Below are 24466 nucleotides of genomic sequence, written 5' to 3'. Positions count from 1 at the left end.
TGGGTTACACACTCACGCCATGCACTAATTTATGAATGAATTCAAATAAAGTTTATGAGCATTATTAGGCACATAAATGTATCAATATCATTTCATATTGCATTGGTGGCTTAGTGGTTACCACTGTTTCCTCACAGCAAGAAGGTCATGGGATTGATTTCCACCTGTGGCTTTTATACGCATGTTCGTGTGGGTTTCCTCCCACATTTAAAGACACGAAGGTTAGGTGAATTGGAAACTTTATAATTGTCCAGGTCTCCCCTTGAGGTCTTGATCTCAATGGGACTAACCTGGTTAAAAAATGTTCAAATTAAAACTTACATCAGGAGTAAACATTCAGTCCGACATCAGGGCTGCAGGTTGTCAGCGGTATTACTTTGTCCAGCATTGAGTTTTGAGAAACGATGCCACTAAAACATGACTGTATGCGGGATAAAGAGCCAGAAATCAGTGTGGTATTTGGTTTATTTCATTGATATCATTTCCTGTTTTACAAACCAGAGTCAGCAAAGCCGTCAGAAGTCACACAGACAAATCTGATTGAAAACCTCGTAGGCAGGAAAGATGAAAACAAAGTCTCTTACTCCAGCTCTAAAATCTTAAAACTCAAAGTGGGATAGGATACTTGGGATGAACATGATTCTTCAGAAGGGGCTGATGCTGAAATGCACATTTTCGGCTGAGGCGGCGACGCAGCGAGTCTTGTTTCAGGGCAACGCCTCAGCGACGGGTCGGTGTGCCGGAGATCCTGCCTCACTTTCAGTTCATCAATCAAACATTTAAAGTCTGTTACTTGTGCATCGTAAAGTAACGTCTGGGATGTTTGGATGTCGTCGAGGGCAACCGACAATTAGAGACGAACATAAAAGGGGGGCGGGAGGGGGGTACCAAACAGAAAATGGTTTTCAAAAAAATAAAATACTGCAGCTTCATGCAGATGCATGCCTGCAAAAAAACAAAAAACAAACAAAACAAAAACAACTCCCTTCTAATAAAAACAAAACAGCACCACTGAACATTAATATGAAAAATAGTTACCTTCATCGTTCCTGGACCAGATCACATGACCAAACTCTGCTCCGTCCACCATCCTGCGGGACACCGGGAGGCTAGCGGACGCATAAAAGTGATATATGGCGGCTTACAAAGGGCTCATAAAGCCTGATACAGTGGGCACATGTGTGCATGTACATGCACTGCAATTATGAAGTGCCAATAAACACGTCAAAATCAAAAACGGTCTGCAATAAACAAACAAAAAACTCAGACATGGGAAAGAAAAAAATAAATACATGACCAAAAAGGGAAAAAAAATAATACTCTCCTTACAGGGAAGTACAGGAGATGGCCTTGAAAAAGGAGAAGAAGAAGAATGAAGATGAAGAAAAAAAGAACAGTTTTCCCACAACTCCATGTGATCTAAAGATGGCATGACAGGAATAAGCAAGACGCCGCCTTTCTGTGGCAAGATAAGAATCAGGCTCAACATGCATTTTCCAGAACTGTGTGTAGCAGAGCAACACACGCACGCACGCACGCACGCACACACATATGTACGAGTGCCTGAAGTGGGATTCCGACCTACTGGTCAGTGTGTTGAATGACAAAACCTACTGATCTGACATCGTTGATTACAGACTTCAGTCTTTTCTGTCTAATCTAAAAAGCTGTGCTGCTGTGAACAGAAACGGGCTTCAGTATTGCTCTATGACGGCATCCCCTACAGGTGCTGCAGGCTGAGGGAAGTGCTCGGAAAGTCTGAGCCAACTTAAGATCTCGCAACCAATACCGACTTCAAACTGAAGTGGTGTTTTCCACATCTGGCTCGTGCAGCTGCGGCTTGGGAATTTCTGGGTGGGGTGTCACTTGTTATTGCTTTGCGGGCAGGATGGAGCGGCAGCTCAGGCGCGTTGTGGGACTGGGTGGTGTTTGATAGCTTAACGGAAGATCGGGTTTTCCCTTATAGGCTTAAAACAAAAGAAGAAGAAGGAGAAAAACCTCTTGGAGGCCCAACAAGTAGGTTTGAATGAAATTATATTTGGCACAGTGGGGGTGATTAAGGAGAGTCCCAGCATGGAAGTGGGAATTTTTTTCCAGTCCGAGTCTATGAAGACCCACTTTGGGGGAACTTCTGTGCTATAATTTTTTTTCACAAAAACACTCTAGTCCATTCTACCCTGCTAAAGTAGCCAAAACATGTCCTTTGGCTGCAAGTCCGATATTAAGGTGAATTTAATAACACGCATCGTCGAATTCATCCCGTGCAGTTTCCATTGGGTGACCCCGCCCTCTCCCAACACGTCGGAGGAGGGTCACAGTTCATTCAGGTAGTGATGCTCAGTGAGAGGTGGGTACCACTTCTTTAAAATAGAACCTCTCTTCTTCTTAAATATAGACACTCCTCAGCACAGCCAAGTCTACAATCATTAGCTTCAAAATAACAATATGAATAAACAACAATAATATTAATTATATATATATATATATATATATATATATATATATATATATATATATATATATATATATATATGTATGTATGTATGTATACTCGTTCATAGCATGTGTGTGTTTTTTTCCCAGCAGCTGTCACAAGAACATTCTAGGTGGCAATTGCATATATACAACAAAAAATGTCACTTATATCCCAGCGCTCAAGGTTTAGGGTCAGAAGTCATACGTGGAGGAGGTGGTGGTGTGTGTGTGTGTGTGTGTGTGTGTGGGGGGGGGGGGGGTGTTATCTGAGCCTCTTCTCTGCTGAATAGATGGACATGTAGTAGTCATTGCTGCCTACCGCCAGGTGGGGCTGCAGGGACACACAGACAAGAAAAGATGTGTTTTATCGCAAGTGCATGACTGGACAGACTGGACACAAGTTCCGTTTCCAAAGACGGCAGAGCGCCAAAGTGTGGCGCATTTGAGGAAATGTTTGAAAAAAGCATCTGTACTTTGTCTTTTGTCCTCAAAACCTCACTGATCTCAAGCCTGTGAGAAGTGACGCCACCTGCCAGGTGTTTAAACCTACTCCTGAGAAACAACAAGCCAGTTCCTAAATTTCAACCTACAAAGACGACAGTTTGTGGTAATTAGATGCTATCAATCAATTTGTTGGTACAAATATCTATTTCTCTTCATTACTGTTGTGGTTTAATGCCACAGAATCCTGGAGTGAACCGAGTTCTGGTTTGGATTTACGTACCCAGTAAGGATGGAAAGCTAAACAGCTGATGGCTCCAATCCGTTGTCCCATGAAGCCGTCGTAGTATTTTATATTGCTGATCACGTCTCCGTTAGCGTTGTAGACGGCGATGAACTGGTTCATTGAGCCACTGGAGGACAGAAGACGCAAAAGAAAGAAGAGAAGCAACTCAAACATGCATCCTTTCTTCTTACTTCAAGCAACATATTTATTTTGAACTTTACAGATTTATTTAAAAGCCATTTACATGGAACAGAGTTCCACAAATATAAATTTGAAATAATAATTTCCCGCTTTGTACAACGGGAGGTTTCACACGGCCACAGGACATTTGTGCACCAGAAGGACCGCAATAAGTGAGGACCTCAACTATATCTGACAAACGGGGACGGGATCAGTGAAACGCATCGTGTCAGGAATCATATGGACATTTGTATACATTTATTTAGTGTGCAGACGACACACTGCAGCCACGTGCATTGCTGCCGATGCGCTTTAGCCACGTGCACTGCTGCCGCCGCACTGCAGCCTCGTGCACTGCTGCCGCCGCACTGCAGCCACGTGCACTGCTGGCGCAGCGCTGCAGCCATGTGCACTGCGGTCAATGTGCTGCAGCGACGTGCACTGCTTGTTACACGCTGCAGCCATGTGCACTGCTGGCAATGTGCTGCAGCGATGTGCACTGCTGGTGACACACTGCAGCCAAGTGCACTGCTGGCAATGTGCTGCAGCGACGTGCACTGCTGGTGACACACTGCAGCCACGTGCACTGCTGGTGACACACTGCAGCCACGTGCACTGCTGGCAATGTGCTGCAGCGACGTGCACTGCTGGTGACACACTGCAGCCACATGCACTGCTGGCAGTGTGCTGCAGCCACTTGCATTCCTGCCGACGAGCTTCAGCCACATGCACTGCTGGTGACACTCTTGCAGCCACGTGCATTGCTGGTGATGTGCTGCAGCCATGTGCATTGCAGGCGCCTCGCATGCAGCAACGTGCACTGCAGGCGCCTCGCATGCAGCAATGTGCACTGCAAGTGACTCGCATGCAGCAATATGCACTGCAAGTGACTCGCATGCAGCAATATGCACTGCAAGTGACTCGCATGCAGCAACGTGTACTGCAGGCAACATGCTGCAGCCATGTGCACTGCAGGCACAAACAATGTTACACGTACTTGATGCTCATAATATTCTTCCTTTAGTTTTGAGAGAGACAATAACAAAGACACCAGAGGAGTAATTTTCTGTTTGACCGGATGTTGAACTCACCAGGCAAACAGGTTGGCTTGTGGGTGGATGTCCAGGGCTGTCAATCCCTTCACCGTCTGCAGCACGTTGACAGCATCCGGTGTCCGTGGTTCAAAAAATCGAACGTCCCCGTTAACACTGGTGGTGTCAAAGTTGGTAGGTAAACTTGGCGCACACAAGGAAAGAAGTAAATGAATACTCAGCGATATGGCGCATGTACCTGACACTGATAATGTGTCCATCAGTCTCCCTCTGTATATGGGCTTTGACCACCCAGGCTCCGTGCTCCCTGTAGGTCATAATCCGACTGCAGAAACACCACAGACACACATTACTCATCGCTGAAGGTAACAGTGGCTAATCTTTTCTGTTCAAAGTAAAAACCAAACTGTGCACAGGGTTTTACGTTATTTAGAGACGATAACACTGATGTTAAACAATGTTACTCTGCTCCCAACTCTGTCATCTTCAAACCCAACTCCAAAAGATGAAAGCAGTCGAAGCTACAACAACTAACTACAAGTACAGAAAGAGAGTTCCACATTCGGCAGGTATGTCTCTCCACAACTGCACCGTGTGCTGATCTACAACAAAGATTATTTTTGGTTTCAGTCTCTCAGTCAGCTGTATTCCAAATGGGACAGCCAGGTTCAAGATTGCCTTCTAAGCAGACGTTCCCCAGATCAAGCCAACCAAAGCTACACCTGGACTCGTGCTTGGAAGGACATCCAGTCGAAAACTTGGGGCACATGTACACATGGTTCTCCAAGCAAAAAACAGGAGAAGCCAAAAGAAACTTTATCCCGTACTCTGTACTCATGTTCAGCAGTTACCAGTTGTTGCATGTAATTAATAGAAGCAAACAGCAGGTGGCAGTATGTACTTGTTTATATGTGGTTTATACACTCAACAAAAATATAAACGCAACACTTTTGGTTTTGCTCCCATTTTGTATAAGATGAACTCAAAGATCTGAAACTTTTTCCACATACACAATATCACCATTTCCCTCAAATATTGTTCACAAACCAGTCTAAATCTGTGACAGTGAGCACTTCTCCTTTGCTGAGATAATCCATCCCACCTCACAGGTGTGCCATATCAAGATGCTGATTAGACACCATGATTAGTGCACAGGTGTGCCTTAGACCGTCCACAATAAAAGGCCACTCTGAAAGGTACAGTTTTGTTTTATTGGGGGGGATACCAGTCAGTATCTGGTGTGACCACCATTTGCCTCATGCAGTGCAACACATCTCCTTGGCATAGAGTTGATCAGGTTTTCAATTGTGGCCTGTGGAATGTTGGTCCACTCCTCTTCAGTGGCTGTGCGAAGTTGCTGGATATTGGCAGGAACTGGTACACGCTGTCGTATACGCCGGTGCAGAGCATCCCAAACATGCTCAATGGGTGACATGTCCGGTGAGTATGCCGACCATGCAAGAACTGGGACATTTTCAGCTTCCAAGAATTGTGTACAGATCCTTGCAACATGGGGCCGTGCATTATCCTGCTGCAACATGAGGTGATGTTCTTGGATGTATGGCACAACAATGGGCCTCAGGATCTCGTCACGGTATCTCTATGCATTCAAAATGCCATCAATAAAATGCACCTGTGTTCTTCATCCATAACAGACGCCTGCCCATACCATAACCCCACCGCCACCATGGGCCACTCGATCCACAACATTGACATCAGAAAACCGCTCACCCACACGACGCCACACACGCTGTCTGTCATCTGCCCTGAACAATGTGAACCGGGATTCATCCGTGAAGAGAACACCTCTCCAACGTGCCAAATGCCAGCGAATGTGAGCATTTGCCCACTCAGGTTGGTTACGACGACGAACTGGAGTCAGGTCGAGACCCCGATGAGGACGACGAGCATGCAGATGAGCTTCCCTGAAACGGTTTCTGACAGTTTGTGCAGAAATTCTTTGGTTATGCAAACCGATTGTTTCAGCAGCTGTCCGAGTGGCTGGTCTCAGATGATCTTGGAAGTGAACATGCTGGATGTGGAGGTCCTGGGCTGGTGTGGTTACATGTGGTCTGCGGTTGTGAGGCTGGTTGGATGTACTGCCAAATTCTCTGAAACGCCTTTGGAGACAGCTTATGGTAGAGAAATGAACATTCAATACACGAGCAACAGCTCTGGTTGAAATCCCTGCTGTCAGCATGCCAATTGCACGCTCCCTCAAATCTTGCGACATCTGTGGCATTGTGCTGTGTGATAAAACTGCACCTTTCAGAGTGGCCTTTTATTGTGGGCGGTCTAAGGCACACCTGTGCACTAATCATCTCAGCAAAGGAGAAGTGCTCACTATCACAGATTTAGACTGGTTTGTGAACAATATTTGAGGGAAATGGTGATATTGTGTATGTGGATAAAGTTTTAGATCTTTGAGTTCATCTCATACAAAATGGGAGCAAAACCAAAAGTGCTGCGTTTATATTTTTGTTGAGTGTATAAGTAACAGCAGTGGGGCAGTCTCAACAAATGTTTGGTTGATGTAGTTAGCTGTGACCCATAATGCACTCTGTTAAACCTGATAAGTGTGACAAATTATATTTTCCTGCCTATACTGGAGACAATTTCTGCACATTAATTTTAAATAGTAGATTAATAAAAAACATTACCAAAAGTATTTTGAACGACACACATATAACATGAAAATGTTCAACATTTCAAACAGAATACACACAACGTGTGTGTGTGTGTGTGTGTGTGTGTGTGTGTGTGTGTGACCTGTGTGATGAGCAGTGTGCTGATGGATGCCTGAAGGAAACTATTCAATTAGCTCCACTTAAAGGTTTATGGGAGTCTTCATGGTTTCGATGCTTTGTTTTTACCGCTTTGGGACTGCATTTAAAATAATGTTTAACCAGCTTTGAGGGTGTGTGGGGGGAGGTGGAGGGGGGGATTTACAGCATGCAGTATGCAATAAATACAGATAAGATGTGAATAATGCAGAACTGTAAGAGTTAATGCTCACATAAACTGCTGTGTGTTTATGTGTTTAAATGATGCTGAGTGAGTGAAAAAAGAAAATAAGAACACACAGAGCTGAACACACAGAGCTGAACACCCCCCCGCCCGCCAAATCATCATCCGGATACAGAGGGGCTGGGTTACCATTCATTTGGGCCCATCCTTTTGTCGAAAACACGCACTGATCCGTCACCCAGACCGGCAACAATGAGGGAACGCTGAGAATCACATGACAGGCTGGTCACACAGCTGTCTGCTCCTGTTGGGATGTCCTGGAGGACACACACAAACACACACACACACACGCATGCACATACACAAACAAATGCCTTTGTAAAGATTTGCAGCAACTTCAACACAAAACCAGCAGAATTAATAAAAGCTGTTTTGTCACCAAATGAGAGGAAAACCTGTTCAGTGTGACTGACAGATTCTTCAGCTTGGTTTCTAATGGATTAGAGCCATGCCTTATGAAGTAGTCCATAGACCAAGCAGGTATTCGGTCCCATTTAAATGGACAAACTAACTTACAATCCAGCCTCAGTACATCATGGCCTACACAAAAATATATGAGAGCCATCCTGGTGTGGCAGGTATCACCAGGTTGGCATGAATGAAGGATTATGCAGGTATTCCAAAATTTTTGAAATGGAGCAATATCTCCACCTGCTGGACCATTAATGCAGGTACAAGAGAATATCAGCATCTCTCTCTCTCTCTCTCTCCCTATATATATAATATATACACAAATCTGGGCTCCACATTCTATACATGTGTATGTTTATTTTTCTGTGCTACTTCTTATCACACTGGTCAACACGATGTTTCTTGCATGGAGTGTTTCAATGGATTTTGGGTAAATTGGGGGTGCTGGTGTTAGTTTTTGCCAATCACATATTTTTAAGATATGAAAACATATTTCTCGTACCAAGCACTGAAGCGAAAGCTGTACTCTCGCACATCTCTTTGGCGCCATAAACGATATTACAGCTCTTGTTCACATTTTGTGAACCCGGTTTAAAACTATGCCATAAAAGCTGCTTTTGTGTGCGATTAGTGCCGTCAAATCCATGAGTGAATGAGCAACGTTTGTGTAGGGAACATGCAGACTGCAAAAAAAAAAACATGATGTGATAGAGGAAATCTGAGCTTGGCTTCAGATTCAGCACCACAAATTACCCTAAATCAGTTCTCAAAGTCCATGCAAGATTTTTTTTTTGACCAGTGTAATATAATACTACATTATTTCTGACATCTTTCCTCAACTTCAGCCTGAAATTCATTCCAAAATCTTCAGAATTTTTTATCATGTGACTGTTGGTTTCAGCGGAGTCATTTACAGTTGTGCCCAGCAGTGCAGAATTTATTTATTTATACACAGCATCTAGACAGAGTAAAGTATTTTTGACAGAATTTTAAATTAGACAGGCAGAATAAAGTGATTTTAATGAAATATCACCATTTTAAGCTTGTATTTGGTTATTATTCCTGACAGAAGCGCTCAGTGCAGATGCTTATTTCAAGGAATTTCAGGACTGTGAAAACTCAACGATAATTTACTTTTTTGGCAGTTTCTAATGATGACAAATGGTGCAATTTCAGTGGCTTTTTAAAAACAACATATGGCTTTTAAACCCAGCAGCGAGCTGGAAAGGATGTAAATCTGAACTGCACAATTCCTAAAATGAGCAAAATGGTACCAAAATAATATAAACAAAAAATAAAAACCGATGCCCCCAAAGGGTTACAGTAGTGTTCAGAATAATAGTAGTGGTATGTGACTAAAAAGATTAATCCAGGTTTTAGTATATTTCTTATTGTTACATGGGAAACAAGGTACCAGTAGATTCAGTAGATTCTCACAAATCCAACAAGACCAAGCATTCATGATATGCACACTCTTAAGGCTATGAAATTGGGCTATTAGTAAAAAAAAAAGTAGAAAATGGGGGTGTTCACAATAATAGTAGCATCTGCTGTTGACGCTACGAACTCAAAACTATTATGTTCAAACTGTTTTTTAGCAATCCTGTGAATCACTAAACTAGTATTTAGTTGTATAACCACAGTTTTTCATGATTTCGTCACATCTGCGAGGCATTAATTTTGTTGGTTTGGAACCAAGATTTTGCTTGTTTACTAGTGTGCTTGGGGTCATTGTCTTGTTGAAACACCCATTTCAAGGGCATGTCCTCTTCAGCATAAGGCAACATGACCTCTTCAAGTATTTTAACATATCCAAACTGATCCATGATACCTGGTATGCGATATATAGGCCCAACACCACAGTAGGAGAAACATGCCCATATCATGGTGCTTGCACCACCATGCTTCACTGTCTTCACTGTGAACTGTGGCATGAATTCAGAGTTTGGGGGTCATCTCACAAACTGTCTGCCGCCCTTGGACCCCAAAAAGAACAATTTTACTCTCATCAGTCCACAAAATATTCCTCCATTTCTCTTTAGGCCAGTTGATGTGTTCTTTGGCAAATTGTAACCTCTTCTGCACATGTCTTTTATTTAACAGAGGGACTTTGCAGGACTCTACTAAATCTACTGGTACCTTGTTTCCCATGTAACAACAAGAAATATACTTAAAACCTGGATTACTCTTTTTAGTCACATAGCACTACTATTATTCTGAACACTACTGTGCCGGTGAACCACATCACGGGGTTTCTTTGTTGTATTTTTTTTTAAATATTCTTGCTCACAGAAGACTGATTACGTGTAGAGAGTTCTCACCTGGACCTTCATCTCTCGGTCAGTGTCCCAGATCCTGATGACTCTCACATCTCCGGAAGTCATGAGGAGACCCGTCTCCTGCTCCCAGTCCACCACCATGCCTGCTCCTGCAAAAACACGGCGACGCAGCGATTACAAAGCATCCAGCGAACACACACACACACACACACACACACACACACACACACACACACACACACACACACACACACACACACACACACACACACACACACACACACACACACACACACACACACACAACCCCAAAAAAAACCCAACTCAGCTGCCACGTGCAGCAAATCAAACCAAAGATTAGTGCAGCAGCAACTCTGTGCAACTAATAAACACCCCAGAAACATAAAATGAACAATGAATAAATCTTTTGTTTGTGTTTATTAAACAGAAATATGAACCAAATCAGTTTTTGAGAGTGTATACGAGGGCTTTATGTAGATGATAGTTTTACATCTTTTGTCTTCAGAGACATGCTAAAGCTGACCCTGGAAGACGTCTGTCAAAAAATTCTGAGTCAATGCGAGAAACTATGAGAAAGACGATGAAGCCGTCGTGTGTGTGTATGTGTGTGTGTGTGTGTGTGTGTGTGTGTGTGTGTGTCAGACACAGGGAGACTGAGGCACCGGGTCACACACTGGTTCTTAGTGTCGTTTCATCCACATTTCTCGTTCTGGCACACGGATGCTCATCAGACGATCGCAGCCTATCATGACATCCACCAGCAACAAAAGGAAGAACCACATTAAGCAGAATCTCCAGAGTGGAGAAGAGACGACATGTTCTTTCCAAAATGGAAGCTCATGTAACACTGAAATTCTTTTCACGTGCCTAGAAAACCATCATAACCTGCTTCCTTTCCTCCTCTGATCAATAACCATCTGCAGATCACTTACTGTGTCTGACTGTACATCACCACCTTGCTTTGTGTGCACATCTTTCAGGTTCTAATGGACTCCGTTCACACTCTTCTAAGGTGGAGAAGGATCAGGGCTCCATTACTTCACGCATGTTGTGCAGAAAATGAAAAACATCATTTTTCACAATCACACCAGCTCCATGTGCTTCTAAATGTGTCTGAACTTTGGTGCATCTAGAAATTACATTTGCATTTCTTCACCTTAATAGTTTAACAATCACCAAAGTTTAAATTCCTGGGTTTCAACCAAACCACATTATTTTTAGTTAAACACTCTATGTTGATGAACATCATTTTAAGTAAAATTATTGGAAAAACATTTAGTATAACAGTTAGCATTTTTAAGACTATGTTTTTGGGCTTGTATCATCTAACATTACATTTTTACACCATATTTCTTGGCTGCTTGAGAGCTGTTTGATGACACTGCTACATTTATCACAATGCAATAAAGGTTTGCATCGTAAGTTCTCCTCAGTTGCTGGTTAATTTACCCGACATTTGAGGCACTCTCTTTTATTGATCATCACTGTGTCTCTACTTCATGTAGCACAGTAAGCCAGTAAGGAGGCGTATTGTTTCAGTAGTGGGAGTCACACCTGTTTCACAGGTATATAGTGTAACTTAGCATTGCAGATGTTTATGACATAAGTTTAGACCATGAATATAAGACCCCAAATTTTTTAAAAGTAACCCCTCTGTAAAAACAAAAACAAAAAAAAAAACAAACAACCAAAACACAGTCATATTCGAAAACTAAGGTACAATGCAAATATGATAAACATGTACCTAAAACTCAGAACCCCAAAACACCTATAATGGCCAAAAAATAAAAAAATAAAAATACAGAAACAAAAAGAATAGGCAGTCCAGATTATAACACACAGACATCAGATAGCCTCCTCTTACGTCATCACATGAGAATTTCATTCTTTGCTACTATGAAGAGAAAACCCTATCCTTATGTACTTGACTTATAAATGAAAGCTGAGCCCCATGTGGTGGTTGCAGATTCTCTGCTCTGACGACATTTGAGCTGCACGGGCGTCATGCTATCACATGGTTGGCAGCTCGGGTCTGTGAAGGCGCAGAGTACACAGGGAAAACCCTTCAACGAGCCTGAGCTTAGTTACACGAGGGCACGCTTGATCCTCATTTCAAAGGCGGCGAGCAAAGAGGAGGCATTCCTTTTGAAGCTGGCAGTGCTGCAGTCAGTAATCTGGGTTAGAACAAAAGGCGTGGTAGAAATATTTCTCCAAAACCCAAACTGCGTGTCCATCTATTCCGGTATAATTTTCTTTTAACGTACTCCCACACCTTCTACCCTTCATAACCCCCTATTGTACTTCGTTTCCCTTCATGACAGTTCTTTTATGATCGAAAAACAGAACACCACTGGGTTTGCTTACAACAGTGTTGTTCAACTCAAAATTACACAAAAGCTCCTGACCAGGTTCTGTCCTCTGCAAAGGGTTCGGTTTAACTCTGCCATATTCTGCTTGAATTTCCCAGAAAACCATAAAACTGGTGGAGCTCAAGCTGACGCAATTAACGGAATCCACATGTGAAATCAGCGGTGATTCATTAAGAACGGTGCAGAGAGGAGCTGTGCCAGGATCATCATCATTTACATCAATGAGCCAATTCTGAATGACTGAAAAATCTATTTGTTCTCTGTATCATTAATGGGGCATGACTAAAACCACAATACAGAGACAGCGAGACCACCAACTGAGAATCTTCTAGAGGGACCTGGAACACTTTATAATAAAGCATAGAATGTTCTAGCAAGAAGATACCGAAATAATAACTCATGTTTGTGAATTACCAATCCACAGTGGAGCCCTGACTCAGGGAGGTAGTCAAGCATGACTCATTGTAGCGAGCAGCTGGTTAAGAGAATCACGACAAGAAAAATACTAGCTATTGTTTTAGTGGTGATCACTGGTAACTAATTTAACCTCCTAGTTATAACTCTGCAACCCAGCAGGAAATCCATCACACAGGGAGTATTTTATGACGCCTATATACACCCTTGTCTTTTGATTGGTGGACTGTATGTCAGGTGACATTCATTACTTATTTCATTGTACGAGTGCCGTGTATTTTTCTCCAACACGATTCTCTTTCTTGAATGCCTCCATTAGGTTTTAGTAAAAAATGCTTCCATAATGCGAGGAGGCTAAATCCAGCAGCCGTTGTCAGATGAAGAACTGGACAACTTCCTATCATGATTTTTTGCTGGAATAAAGAAAGCAGACATGCGCTTCCACGTACTCTACTGGTTATGTTGGCTCGCCTGTCACCCAGAGTGACCTACTGGGTAGCAGCAGAGCTTACGCAGCCTCCTGCTGTCAGATTCCTGTTCCCACAAGAAACGCCTTTGTAATTTTAAGTCAAATTTGTATTTAGGTGTCATATAAAACAAATAATGAATGTCTTTCATAAAAGAAAAATATTTTCATTCGTCGAAAGACTGAATGTTTCACTCAACTCTGCTTTCCCTCATTGAGTCAAACACTTCATATTTCAACTCTTGCAAATATTCTTACATTGCACTCTATACCAAATCAGGTGGCATTGTGGACATTCTTGTTTCCTCGTGGCGCCATCTTTAGCCTGTTTCTCCATAAGTGATTTTTGACCAGAACATTACCATGACTATTAAATTTCAATTTCAATTTATTTTCATTTATATAGCGCCAAATCACAACAGCGTTGCCTCAAGGTGCTTCACTCAAGTAAAGTCTAACCTTACTAACCCCCAGAGCAACAGTGGTAAGGAAAAACTCCCTCTGAGGAAGAAACCTCAAGCAGACCAGACTCAAAGGGGTGACCCTCTGCATGGCCCATGCTAGAGACATAAATTACAGAACAATTCACAAAACGAACATACAGAAAATGTTGCCAGTGCACAGGACGGTTTCCAGAACAGATACCACACCAATCTGTGGATGGAGCCGCACCTCAAACAGAGAGAAAAGAAAAACAAACAGAATCAACCATCAGAAAGACAAATACAGTGTAATTTGTCAGCATTAAGCAACAAAAACATCGCTGGCCACGAGCCCTAAGCTTCACTAAAAGACAGAATTCAGATAAAGTTGAGGCCGCGGGACGCTCCATTTCCTAGTGGAATGAATTAAAAGAGTAAAAAGCATAGAAACAAACTATGCCAGTATGCCAGCCATACGAAAGCGAAAATAAGTGCATCTTAAGTCTGGATTTGAAAATCTCTACAGAATCTGACTGTTTTATTGATGCAGGGAGATCATTCCACAGAACAGAGGCATGATAAGAGAAAACTCTGTGACCCGCAGACTTTTATTCACCCTAGGGACAGAAAAGTAGTCCTGCACCTTGAGAACGTAAAGCCTGGGTCAGTATATAGGGTTTAATTAGGTCAGCTAGGCTATATTAAATCATGTTGGTTCCTGGGATAGCCTTTATGACTATTGGTGACTCTCTGACACTCTGGATAAGACATTTCCATGACAGTTTAAATGGTTTAAAGCTGTCGGGAACTGCCGTAGAACTTTTACGAACCCTTTTTCTGTCGTGCCACAGTCTTGCTGCCATCCTGAAGACTATACAGAACTGCATCAGAACACAAGGTTCATAGAGTGTTGATGGTGTCATGTTGTCATGGTGGTTCTTGGTTCATTTTTGATGAATCCTTTTCCGCATCATAATAAACTCATTATGTTACTGTAAAGAGGTCTTGTGAGTTCACAGAACACGGTGAAGGTTCAATGTGACAACCCTGACATGGTATATCTGTGGACAGTTGTGGTGAAATCTGTGTATGTGGGTATCTGTATCACCGTTCCCAGTGACTCAGTTCTCCCCGGTTTCCATCAAGCTGGGGGTTCAGAAGGTCGGACACATGCAAGCTCAAACCCGACACTCAAGGATTATCACTGCATGTTCAGCTTTCAACCTCTCAAAACACAAAAAACTCTGCCTTGAAGGGAACCTTTGTGGGCCTAGTTACCCACACAGAAATCAATACGGACATGAAACATGGTGCGAGAAGGAAAAACAGGACCAAAGGTGTGTGGGCAATGTTTCCTCAGCTGTAAGTCTTACCATCAGCAAACACAGAGGAGGAGGTATAGACAGGTTTGATGTACTTTCATTCTTCATCCACCAAAGCTAGTGTTCTTCAGAACAAAGACATCAAAGACATTAGTTATACTGTTAGCAGAAAGAGCGTTCCCCTCACTGAATCTTGCACAGAAAGAGGGGAAAATGCAAAATTTAACAGTGCTAACAGTCAGCCTGCCAGGAATTGTAGTAAATCATTGTGCTCCAGCGCCAGTACGCTGAGACAACCCCCATTTTTTTGTTATTTCTTTGCATAAATATCATTGTTTTCCTCCTCTCTTTCCTCTCTCGAGAAGGTGCCTTCCTCTGCATTCTTATTCCGTGCCATTATCTCTAGCGATGGACTAGACCCACACACTGCAACTCATTTAACAATCTTCCTGCATCTTTTCCCCCTCAGAATTTTCTTCTCTTGATCCTGTTTGCTTTGAAAAGGTCTTTCAGGACCCCAGTAATGAACTTCCATGACTAAGGGGGGATTAGCCCGTCTTGACAGAAGATGACGCTCTCTGTTGGAAAGTTGAGTCTGACGGGGACAATTCACTCGAGAGGCATTTGTTTAACTTTTGGATCAGGTGCCTGGCATTCTGAAAGGTTAGGAAGTGTGACATTAGCACTTGCTCACCTAATTGTTGTGGATTTGTAAATGTTTTGCTGTAATCGCCATCTCTGGCGCCGTCCACTGAAGCTGCACACAAAGGCCAAATACTTACAAGCTCAAGTTACATTGTAGTTTCTAGTCAAAATCAAACCGTGTGACAAGTTAAAGTGAAGCCCAAGTCCACAGCCTCAGAATACAAGAACGTCTACACCTTGAGTGCTATTGTTGCCAATGCTTATCACCAGATTCAACAGCATTACTTGGATTAAAGTCTGCGAATTCCCCTGGACAGGATGGAAGTCCGTCGTTAAGTCATTTCCCTTGTTAAGGCTGGTGCCCATTTACAGACTGGTGGAGTGAGACAAGGCAGATCAAGTGTTTTATTCAAAAACACATACAGGTGGTGTGACTAGAAATTAAACCCAGGTCTACATAGTGGTAGCCCAACTACTAGTTTATCAAATGCAAACCAACACACCTCTCATTTCAGCTGGTTCAGAATGCTGTTGCCAGACTTTTGACACAAAGCAGAAGGTTTGAACATACGTATTACTCATACATACATATTATTATTATTATTATTACTATTATTATTATTACATTCGTATTACTCCCATTCAGGGAGTATTCATGGATACCTGAGCCTGAAGCAGATGCCAGTCAACTGCACTTACTTCCCCAGAGAAGACTGATATCCATTAATAGCTGGGTGGACGTGGACAATTTAAAGTTTCTTGTCCACAGACAGACAGGTAAGGAAGTGAACACTGGTCTGTGGATTGGAAGTTCATTTCTTGTTGTTCTGAAACATCTAAGCTACGTCCTAAATGATAAATGGAACGCATTTCTACAACACTTTTACATCTGTTGTTGAAAACACAAAGCGGTTCACAAAGATGCCTCAAATTACCCAAACTGATGTCCAGTTGCTGCCATACAAGGCTTTCAACTGCACACTGGGAGGAATTTGGGGATTAAGGACCTTGGTTAAGTGAATTTAGTGGTTTTCCTCCTGGCCACTCCTCACCAAATCCCAAGTGTAGGAGTTTCCCAAAGCTGCCATTTTCTTAAAAAGAGATGAAGCAATGCATCCACAAGTAGAGCAGCAGACAGCCCCTATGCCCCCCAGAGACGAGGGCTTCCCTATTTTCACTTGACCAGCCCCCAACTCGAAAAGAAAAGAACAGATGGGAATCGAGGTCTGGACACATAGACAAAAATCAAATCAAATCCTGATTTTTAAGCAACTACAACAATAGAGGCGAAAAAGAGAGAAAGATAAAGTGGAAAGAAATTAAAGCTATACGATTCATAACATAATGAGATATGCCTCAAACTAATCTGTAGAGATGTGAAGTTTTGCTCTGAGTGCTGAACAAACAGTGAAACGATTTCCGTGAATAATCAGCATCGCCATCTGCATTGTGTGAGCTTCCAATGAAAGCAAACTGCAGTATGATCTTTATTTAGCGGAGTATCCAACATGCACCCACCTGTTTTTCAGTTTTCTCTCTCTCTCTATCACCCTCTTATTGTCATATCTTTCCAGCTCTGCAGCTGTCCACCTATTTCTCCACGTCTTAACCTTCTACGACTTTCCCTTGTTGGAAACAATTTTTATCTATTTTTTCCCCTTAAACCACTTCCTCATTCTGCTTCCACTGACAGCCTCTGCATACTAACAGCAGTGGGGACACTCCAGGCTGTGCAGGTCACAGTTCTACAATTTACTGTCAAGTTTTACAGCTGAATGTCTCTGATGGACAGACTGTGTGCCTCTGTGCCATCAAAAATCACACGGAACCACCCTAGGTCCCAGGCAACCAAACTGTCCATCCAAGCTTCTCAAAATTAACCATATATCTGTCTCAGCCAGGTGAAAGTTTGATATCTCCTTGGGCTTTTCCCTTTGCTGGGATCCTCAACACTGAGGGACTGGCATGTTAGATTATACCCAGAGAAATGTGCCACATGGTCAAAGTGCTGTAGCTGACATTGCAAGTGTCAGACAGCGAAAGTGATACTCCTCATCCTAGTCTCCTTTAGTATCAAAATAATTCCAGTGGTACTCAAAGATCCTCCAAAGACACCTAGCACCAATGTCATCCAATTGTTGTCTTAGGTCACTGATGAGTGCACAAGTCTCACAACCATACAGTAAGACAAGAAGCAACAGGACCCTAAAGTCTTGAACCTTCATTCTTCTGCAAAGGTACTGGCATCACAGAATATCTCTGTTCATTATCATGACTCCATGAGTTCTTCCCAAGAGCCTCTCGATCACAAAGGTCGAGTACACAGAGATATGAAGGTCACTGTCGAGATCAACTTATCTCTCTATGTGCAAGTTCAACACTTGCACATACAGATACACTTCTGATGGCTGAGTCCGGAAGCCAATGAAAGCCGGGATATTAGTCTTGATCCTGGAGAGTCACAAACCCAGACTCTCCAACTCCTCACTCGTTTTCTCGCGTGCTGCGATCACCATTGATTGACTCCACAAAGAACATCCACAAAATCAAGGTCAGTAGTAGCCAGAGGTGGGACAAAGTCACCATCAAGTCACTCTCAAGTCATGAATCAGCAAGTCCCAAGTCAAGTCTCAAGTCATAATGACTATCAATTGTTTGCAAGCTGACTTGAGACTTGACGTGGGAGTTGCAGATTGATGACTTGACAGTGACTTCGTCCCACCTCTGGTAGTAACAGACTTTCCTTACTGACAATGGCACCTAAGTCACTTGACTCCAAATCGCTACGCAACTCCATGTCCATGCAAGCACTGAACAGAGTAGGAGCCAGAACACATCCCTGACAAACCAGAATTCACTGGGAAGACATCAGACATTCTGCTTCCATGTCACACAGCACTTAACGTACCTGTGTTTTGGTGAGTTGTGGTGTCCACCATCTTACTAGAGACCCCGTGAATGGTCAACATGTCCCACAGAGCAGCTTGGTCAACCTAATGCTTTGCAAAATTCAACATCCCTGCTGATATTTGAGCTTCCATTCAGTGAGTACTCAGAGATAGATTATGCAAAGCTTGCTCATTCTGCCATTTATATCTTCCAAAAATTGACATTTGTTGCATTTTGCAGGTGCTTTTCTACAAAGCAAACCACTATCAGGCACAATGATGGTGGAAGCATCTATGAAAATTCTGACTGGAAGATGGGGAGCAATCTGGAGATAAGCATCTTGGTTAAGGACGTGTCAACACATAGACAGGACTAGTCAGGGATCGAGTCACATAATGAGTTCTTTTAAAGTTTTGCAGGTCAGACCCAATCATTTGGCCCAGTTTCTTGGAAATCAGTTCATTGGTTTTTGGTCATTCTACCAACACTTTTCATGTTCTGAGCCATGCAAATTTAATTTGTCCAAGCTCTCAGTTATCCAGTGGAGGTAAAACATCACATTTCTTTTGTGCCTCTCATTAAAATGAAATAAAAAAACACACAATTTGAGAGATTCAGCAGCAGTATCCCCTTCTGTAAACAATGTCCTGCTGACGCTGAATAACTGACATCGCTCGCTGTGAACAGTTTTCATTAGAACGCTTGTCAGAAGCAGAATCGGTGCCAATTATCTGATCCGGCTCGTGTCAAGTGAGAGTTACATATTTTTCTTTTATTTGAGTTAATGGTTTAAATCGGGGCCATTATCACTTGTAGACACACACTTTACTTTCCTAGTGATTTTTGGGACCTGGGATGACTGCCAAGTAGGAAGTGATGGAGCAAAACTGCACAGATGAAGGAATGAGGCGTGATGGAGGGAAACGAAGAAAAGAGGTGCACTGCCAGCTGTTTTTTTTTTCTTCAAACTTTGTTTTTAGGAGTAAGTCAGTGGAGAAAAGATCGGCGACACTCACCTCCTTGTTTACTCCTGTCAAGATAGATGGAGACCCTTCTGGCCAGACCTGTGAGCGGGGCAGGAACAAAAAGAAGGAGGAAGGGGAGGAGGAGGAGGAGGAGGGGAAGGGCAAGAGCAGGAATGCAACAAAGCACGCAACAAATTAGCAAGGACCCCCGCATGCAGACACACACGCTCACATACATGGACTTTTAAGACTACATGAGGACATGAACAAGGCTGCAGTTTCCCAGCATGCATCTGGCAGATTAAGAAACAGGATCACGTGCTGAAAGGAACAGAAAGCTAATGTTGCTGCAGAAGCTGCACATGAATAAAAACAAACCTTCATGGTTGCAGGTCACTGAATCCCAAATCCCTGCACCATAGAACTGAGTTCTATAATACCTGGGCCCGGTTTCATAAACCGGTTTAATCTTTTAGTCTATTATAGTTACTTAGTCGACTACGGTTAGTCGCCCAACATTATCTGTCTAATCCCCGTTTCACATCGACAGCTAAACTTGTAGATTAGCTATTTTACTTTAGTCAACGATTTTTACGGGCATAACAGTCTCGCGCGTGCTGTTGCCAAGAATCGCCTTCAATACTCCAGAGTTTTGTTTTACTTCCGGGTTGGTCGTTGTCATGAACTATGTAGGCTTTGTTTCGTTAACTGGTTTTATTTATATTTACGGACACATACAAAGTGCAGAATGATGTGCTTAGCTCTTGGCCTAGCAGTTCTTCGTCTACACTTTCGTCAAGCCTTTTTGCGCACACAACGCTGCTCAGTGTAACAGTGGCACCCGGTGGCTAATGTGAGAACTGTCACAAACACGTCACGACAGTCGTCTGCTGCAACCATGGCCAAATGCGGAGGAAGCCCTCCTTTGAGGAATACGAGTGACGCAGGTGTGTTCTTGAGGGTTCTATTAAGTGGTGGCACAGGATAGCCGCTATTTTTTGATGTAAGACACTGAAGGTTTGTTGACTAAAATAAGATTAGCCTCCTCTGTACCAGCCTAAAAACTTTAGTCGGTTAACGCAAAACTTTAGTCGACGAAGCGCTTTGTGAAACGACTAACATCAAAAGAATACTTGACTAAGTAAGTGAGTTTAGCTGACTAAACAAGATTAGACTGCTTTTTGAAACAGAGCCCAGGTCCATACTACTTTCAGACCGGGGTCTAGTTCATGGGTCTCCTGTCCAGGTTAATATGGATCTGCGCAAACTTTACAATCAACTGCGATCACATATTGCAAAAATAAACAAGGCGGTCAGGCAGGGTTGCAAAGGTTTACTGAAAAGAGAATAAAAGCAAAACGTGTTTACCTAAAATAGAGAAATTTCTTCCTGCAGTGCAAGACCCGTGTGTAACAATACAATCTTTGGCCTGATTTTGATGTCAGATTATTCCCAGTATACAAAACAGTTTCCTTTCTGCATTACTTTTAACATCACATTATGAGACTGTGATTCTTTACAAACCATCAAATATATCTTTTCCATACAGTAACATTTGGATTGGCAGTTGGAACAGGTGAGTGTTCTGTTTTCAATGACTGATCTGGCATGGGTCTGTTGTCTAGGTGGTTACGCTTAGTGTGATGGATGTGGTGGCGCGAGGCATCAGCACATCAGGCCTCGGTGCAATGACTAATTCACCCGCGTGACTGGGACCCCCGTCTTTGCCTCTGTGTTGTCCTTTCAGGCCATCTCTCAGTGTGAACTCTGGACTATATAGTTTTTTAGCTACAACATTTCTGTATTGTGGTTTATTTGATTAGTACTGCTACAGCAGATGGTCACCTCACTCAGCCTGGTCTGCTTGAGTGTTTTTCCTATAATCAAAAAACACCCGAGGGAGTTTTCCCCTTATCACAGTTGTCAGTGTGCTTGCTCATGGGGTGGGTAAGGGTTAAACTTTGCGTGAGTGTGTGGCACCTTTGGGCAACTTTTGTTGTGATTGAGTGCTGCATAATGAAATAAACTAAATGGAACAATGTTACAGACTCAGCACATACTCAGAGGTCAAAGCAGTTTCACTCATTTTAAGGATATATATTCAAGCAAATTAAAGCAAATACAAACACGAGGTGGCTGAATATTTTAAGTCTAACATCTGATCTCTAGCCTCAGTAGTTCCTGATTTCGGAGTTTGGGCCCTCAGTAGTTCCTGATTTCGGAGTTTGGGCTAATTTTTTGTTGTTGTTTTTAGCCAAAATGTTGGCAAACTGTTGTTATGGCCATCTGAATCTTTAACCTCACAAACAAATTCACAACAAAATTAAAAGCAAAAACAACAGATCTTTCTAAGATATGGCAGAATGGACGCATGTGTGAACGGACAGGTGAACTATCAGGAACAGAAGCCTGGGCAGTGAACCATTTAATAAAACCTTTAGGTCTGCAACACTGACTATGAATTATATTGTCATCTTCATGTTCAGGATGTGGAATCTGTAGATCCTCAAGCCATTTGATGAACATTTTGAGTGATATTACTCCATAATTTTAATTTTGTGCAAGTGTTTTGCTGTATGCCAGTACTCTATCAGGAAACCTCAAAGAAATGTACCGTGACCTTGAAACCACGATATGTATGAAACCATGAGGGAGGTGTACCGTCACACCTACAGTTAAAAATTAGGAACGGAATGATACATTAACTTGATGATACAATAACAATACATATTGTGTAACAAGACATGATTTGACATATATCATGATACATTTTTACATCCCTGTTCACGCTGATTATGCAAAAATGTAATCAGTGATGTACATCAAACATTAAAGAATGTTAAGTCGACTACTCAATGTGTCACCCCCCCACCCACACAAAATTCAAAAGAGGCTCCACAATGTGATCATCACAATATGCGATGTATCGTTCCACCTCTAGTAAAAATATTAATAGATTACCAATAGTATAGATTATTATCTGTACATATACTGTTTAATTTTCAGAAAAATTAAAGAGATGTTTTAGCAGGGTGACGTCAGACATTTTGGACCTTGGCTAAGGTCCGGTCTGAGTGTGTTAGTTGAAGATCATCTTAAATATCAGTCAGCACTGAAGAGTTACCCTTGCCCTCCCATCCTCGGGAGACAACCAGTGGACACCCTCACAACATGCCTGAACCACCTCAGCTGGCTACTTCCAATGTGAAGGAGCAGTGGTGCTATTCCAAGTCCATCCCAGATATTTGCACTTCCCGTTAACCCTACAGAGGAACCTCATTTCCGCTGCTTGTATACGCAAGCTTGTTTTTTGGTCATCAACTGCCCAAAGCTCATGACCATAGGTGAGGACAGGAACGTTAATCAGGTGGTAAATCGAGAGAATAGTCTACTAGCTCAGCTTGTTCTGCACCACGATTGACCTGATCTAAGATCGCGCTCAATAAAATACACATTTCTTCCCTGTACTTGAGTTTATCTCAGGGTCTCTTTTATAGAAAATAAAGGAATGGAAGTTGGCTTTGGGAATGTTTTTCAATGACGCCTTTTGGACTCGGTCTACAATTTTGGTCATGTCCACATCTCTACCAGAGAGCAAAGGCAGACACGCTGCGGTCTGACTTAAAAGGAGTGCGTGTGTGTGTGCACGGTAATTAGAGCGTCAAAGAGATGTAGAGAAATAAAATACCCGGGTATGAAAGTGTTCATGTGTGGTTCATAAAGGTCGTGAAGATCCATCAATTTAATTACAGCAAATAAATTCTAGCAGGATTTATTACATTGGACTCGCCATTGTGCCGCCTTGTTCAGCCTCACTTGAGGGTGGGAGGTGGAGGGTGCGTGATCACAAAACAATATCAAAGAACCAGCAAAATAAGAATGAACCAGACAGACACCGTCTACACAGATGCTTGACTGATGAAACACAACCACATCTGACACAAGTGCGTTGCTGAAGGACGTGAATCGGGTGAGTGAGGACACTTTGTGCAGGGACAGGTGAGAACATCTCCCTGAGAAACATGTTCAGCAGCAACTGCACAGAGAGGCAGAGCAGGTTTTTTGGCAGCACAAAGGCAGACGTGTGTAATATTTCATTGAGCTGTGCATTATTAATGCCACTGAGGCAAAGCTAAAACTCCAAAACTTCAAAATGCAGGCAGATAATTACTGCAGTCTATCAGGAAAATCTGTCCAAGGTTCAGCAAAATATAAAACGTGACTGTGGGATTGGAGAACGGCGCCCTGTGTGAACAGCACCGAAACACTATCTCTGAGAAAAACATAAATACATTACAACTTAGCACACAATTTCACATGTTAGACTTGACACACTCTAATGTGTCCGTATCGAAGCTGCACCCCAATTCCACGTGTACAGACAGCCAGGCCCATAAGAAGCGCGATATCAACAAAGTTATTCATTTTAGCAGTCGACCACAGCACATAGGAGACAAAAACAAACTCGAGATCTGTGAGCAAGCAGACAAAAATACTGTGGTAGTAATTTTTTTTTTTTTCAATGAAACAGGTCTGTTTACATATTTAATGAACAAAACCTATTTAATAATTAGAGCATTTCAAGTTGTAATTGGTGCAAAATTTATATTTTTGCTCCCCGACTCCTCCTATGTCCTTTACAGTCACATTAGCTACAAATGAGGGTGACGAGTAGTTGGTGTTTGCCGCTTGACAGGCGTTCTCGGGGTGTGGCCAACTAATGGTTACTTGTTTCGGCGTGTTTTCCGCCATCTCGGCATATTTTATTCAAGCGAGCAGCATCACGCTGCCTTTTTACTCGG

The 24466-nt window shown here is 42.6% G+C and overlaps 1 protein-coding gene and 1 long non-coding RNA gene across 10 annotated transcripts in view; both read right to left on the bottom strand.

The window, feature by feature from the left end:
* Positions 1-447: 447 nt before the first annotated feature.
* Positions 448-2508, bottom strand: LOC117526065. The gene is made up of 2 exons (XR_004565207.1): positions 1039-2508; positions 448-814 (listed from the first exon to the last, which is right to left on the bottom strand). It is a non-coding gene; the product is annotated as an uncharacterized LOC117526065 (long non-coding RNA).
* Positions 2509-2535: 27 nt separating this feature from the next.
* Positions 2536-24466, bottom strand: part of rptor (regulatory associated protein of MTOR, complex 1) — a 323941-nt gene continuing 302010 nt past the window's right edge. For 6 of the 9 annotated variants that reach the window (XM_034188053.1, XM_034188054.1, XM_034188056.1 and 3 more), the window contains 7 exons: positions 19716-19763; positions 10194-10300; positions 7591-7718; positions 4673-4759; positions 4474-4590; positions 3200-3329; positions 2536-2806 (listed from right to left, as the gene is read on the bottom strand). In XM_034188053.1, coding sequence (XP_034043944.1) covers positions 2738-2806; positions 3200-3329; positions 4474-4590; positions 4673-4759; positions 7591-7718; positions 10194-10300; positions 19716-19763 — 686 coding nt within the window. In that variant the 3' untranslated portion in view covers positions 2536-2737. The remainder of the gene's footprint in view (positions 2807-3199; positions 3330-4473; positions 4591-4672; positions 4760-7590; positions 7719-10193; positions 10301-19715; positions 19764-24466) is intronic. The other 3 variants (XM_034188058.1, XM_034188055.1, XM_034188061.1) reach the window with 1 other exon arrangement.

Source organism: Thalassophryne amazonica, chromosome 15 (genome assembly GCF_902500255.1).
Source record: "Thalassophryne amazonica chromosome 15, fThaAma1.1, whole genome shotgun sequence".
In the NCBI taxonomy this organism is placed as follows: domain Eukaryota; kingdom Metazoa; phylum Chordata; class Actinopteri; order Batrachoidiformes; family Batrachoididae; genus Thalassophryne; species Thalassophryne amazonica.
This window is presented reverse-complemented; position numbering and strand designations above follow the sequence as displayed.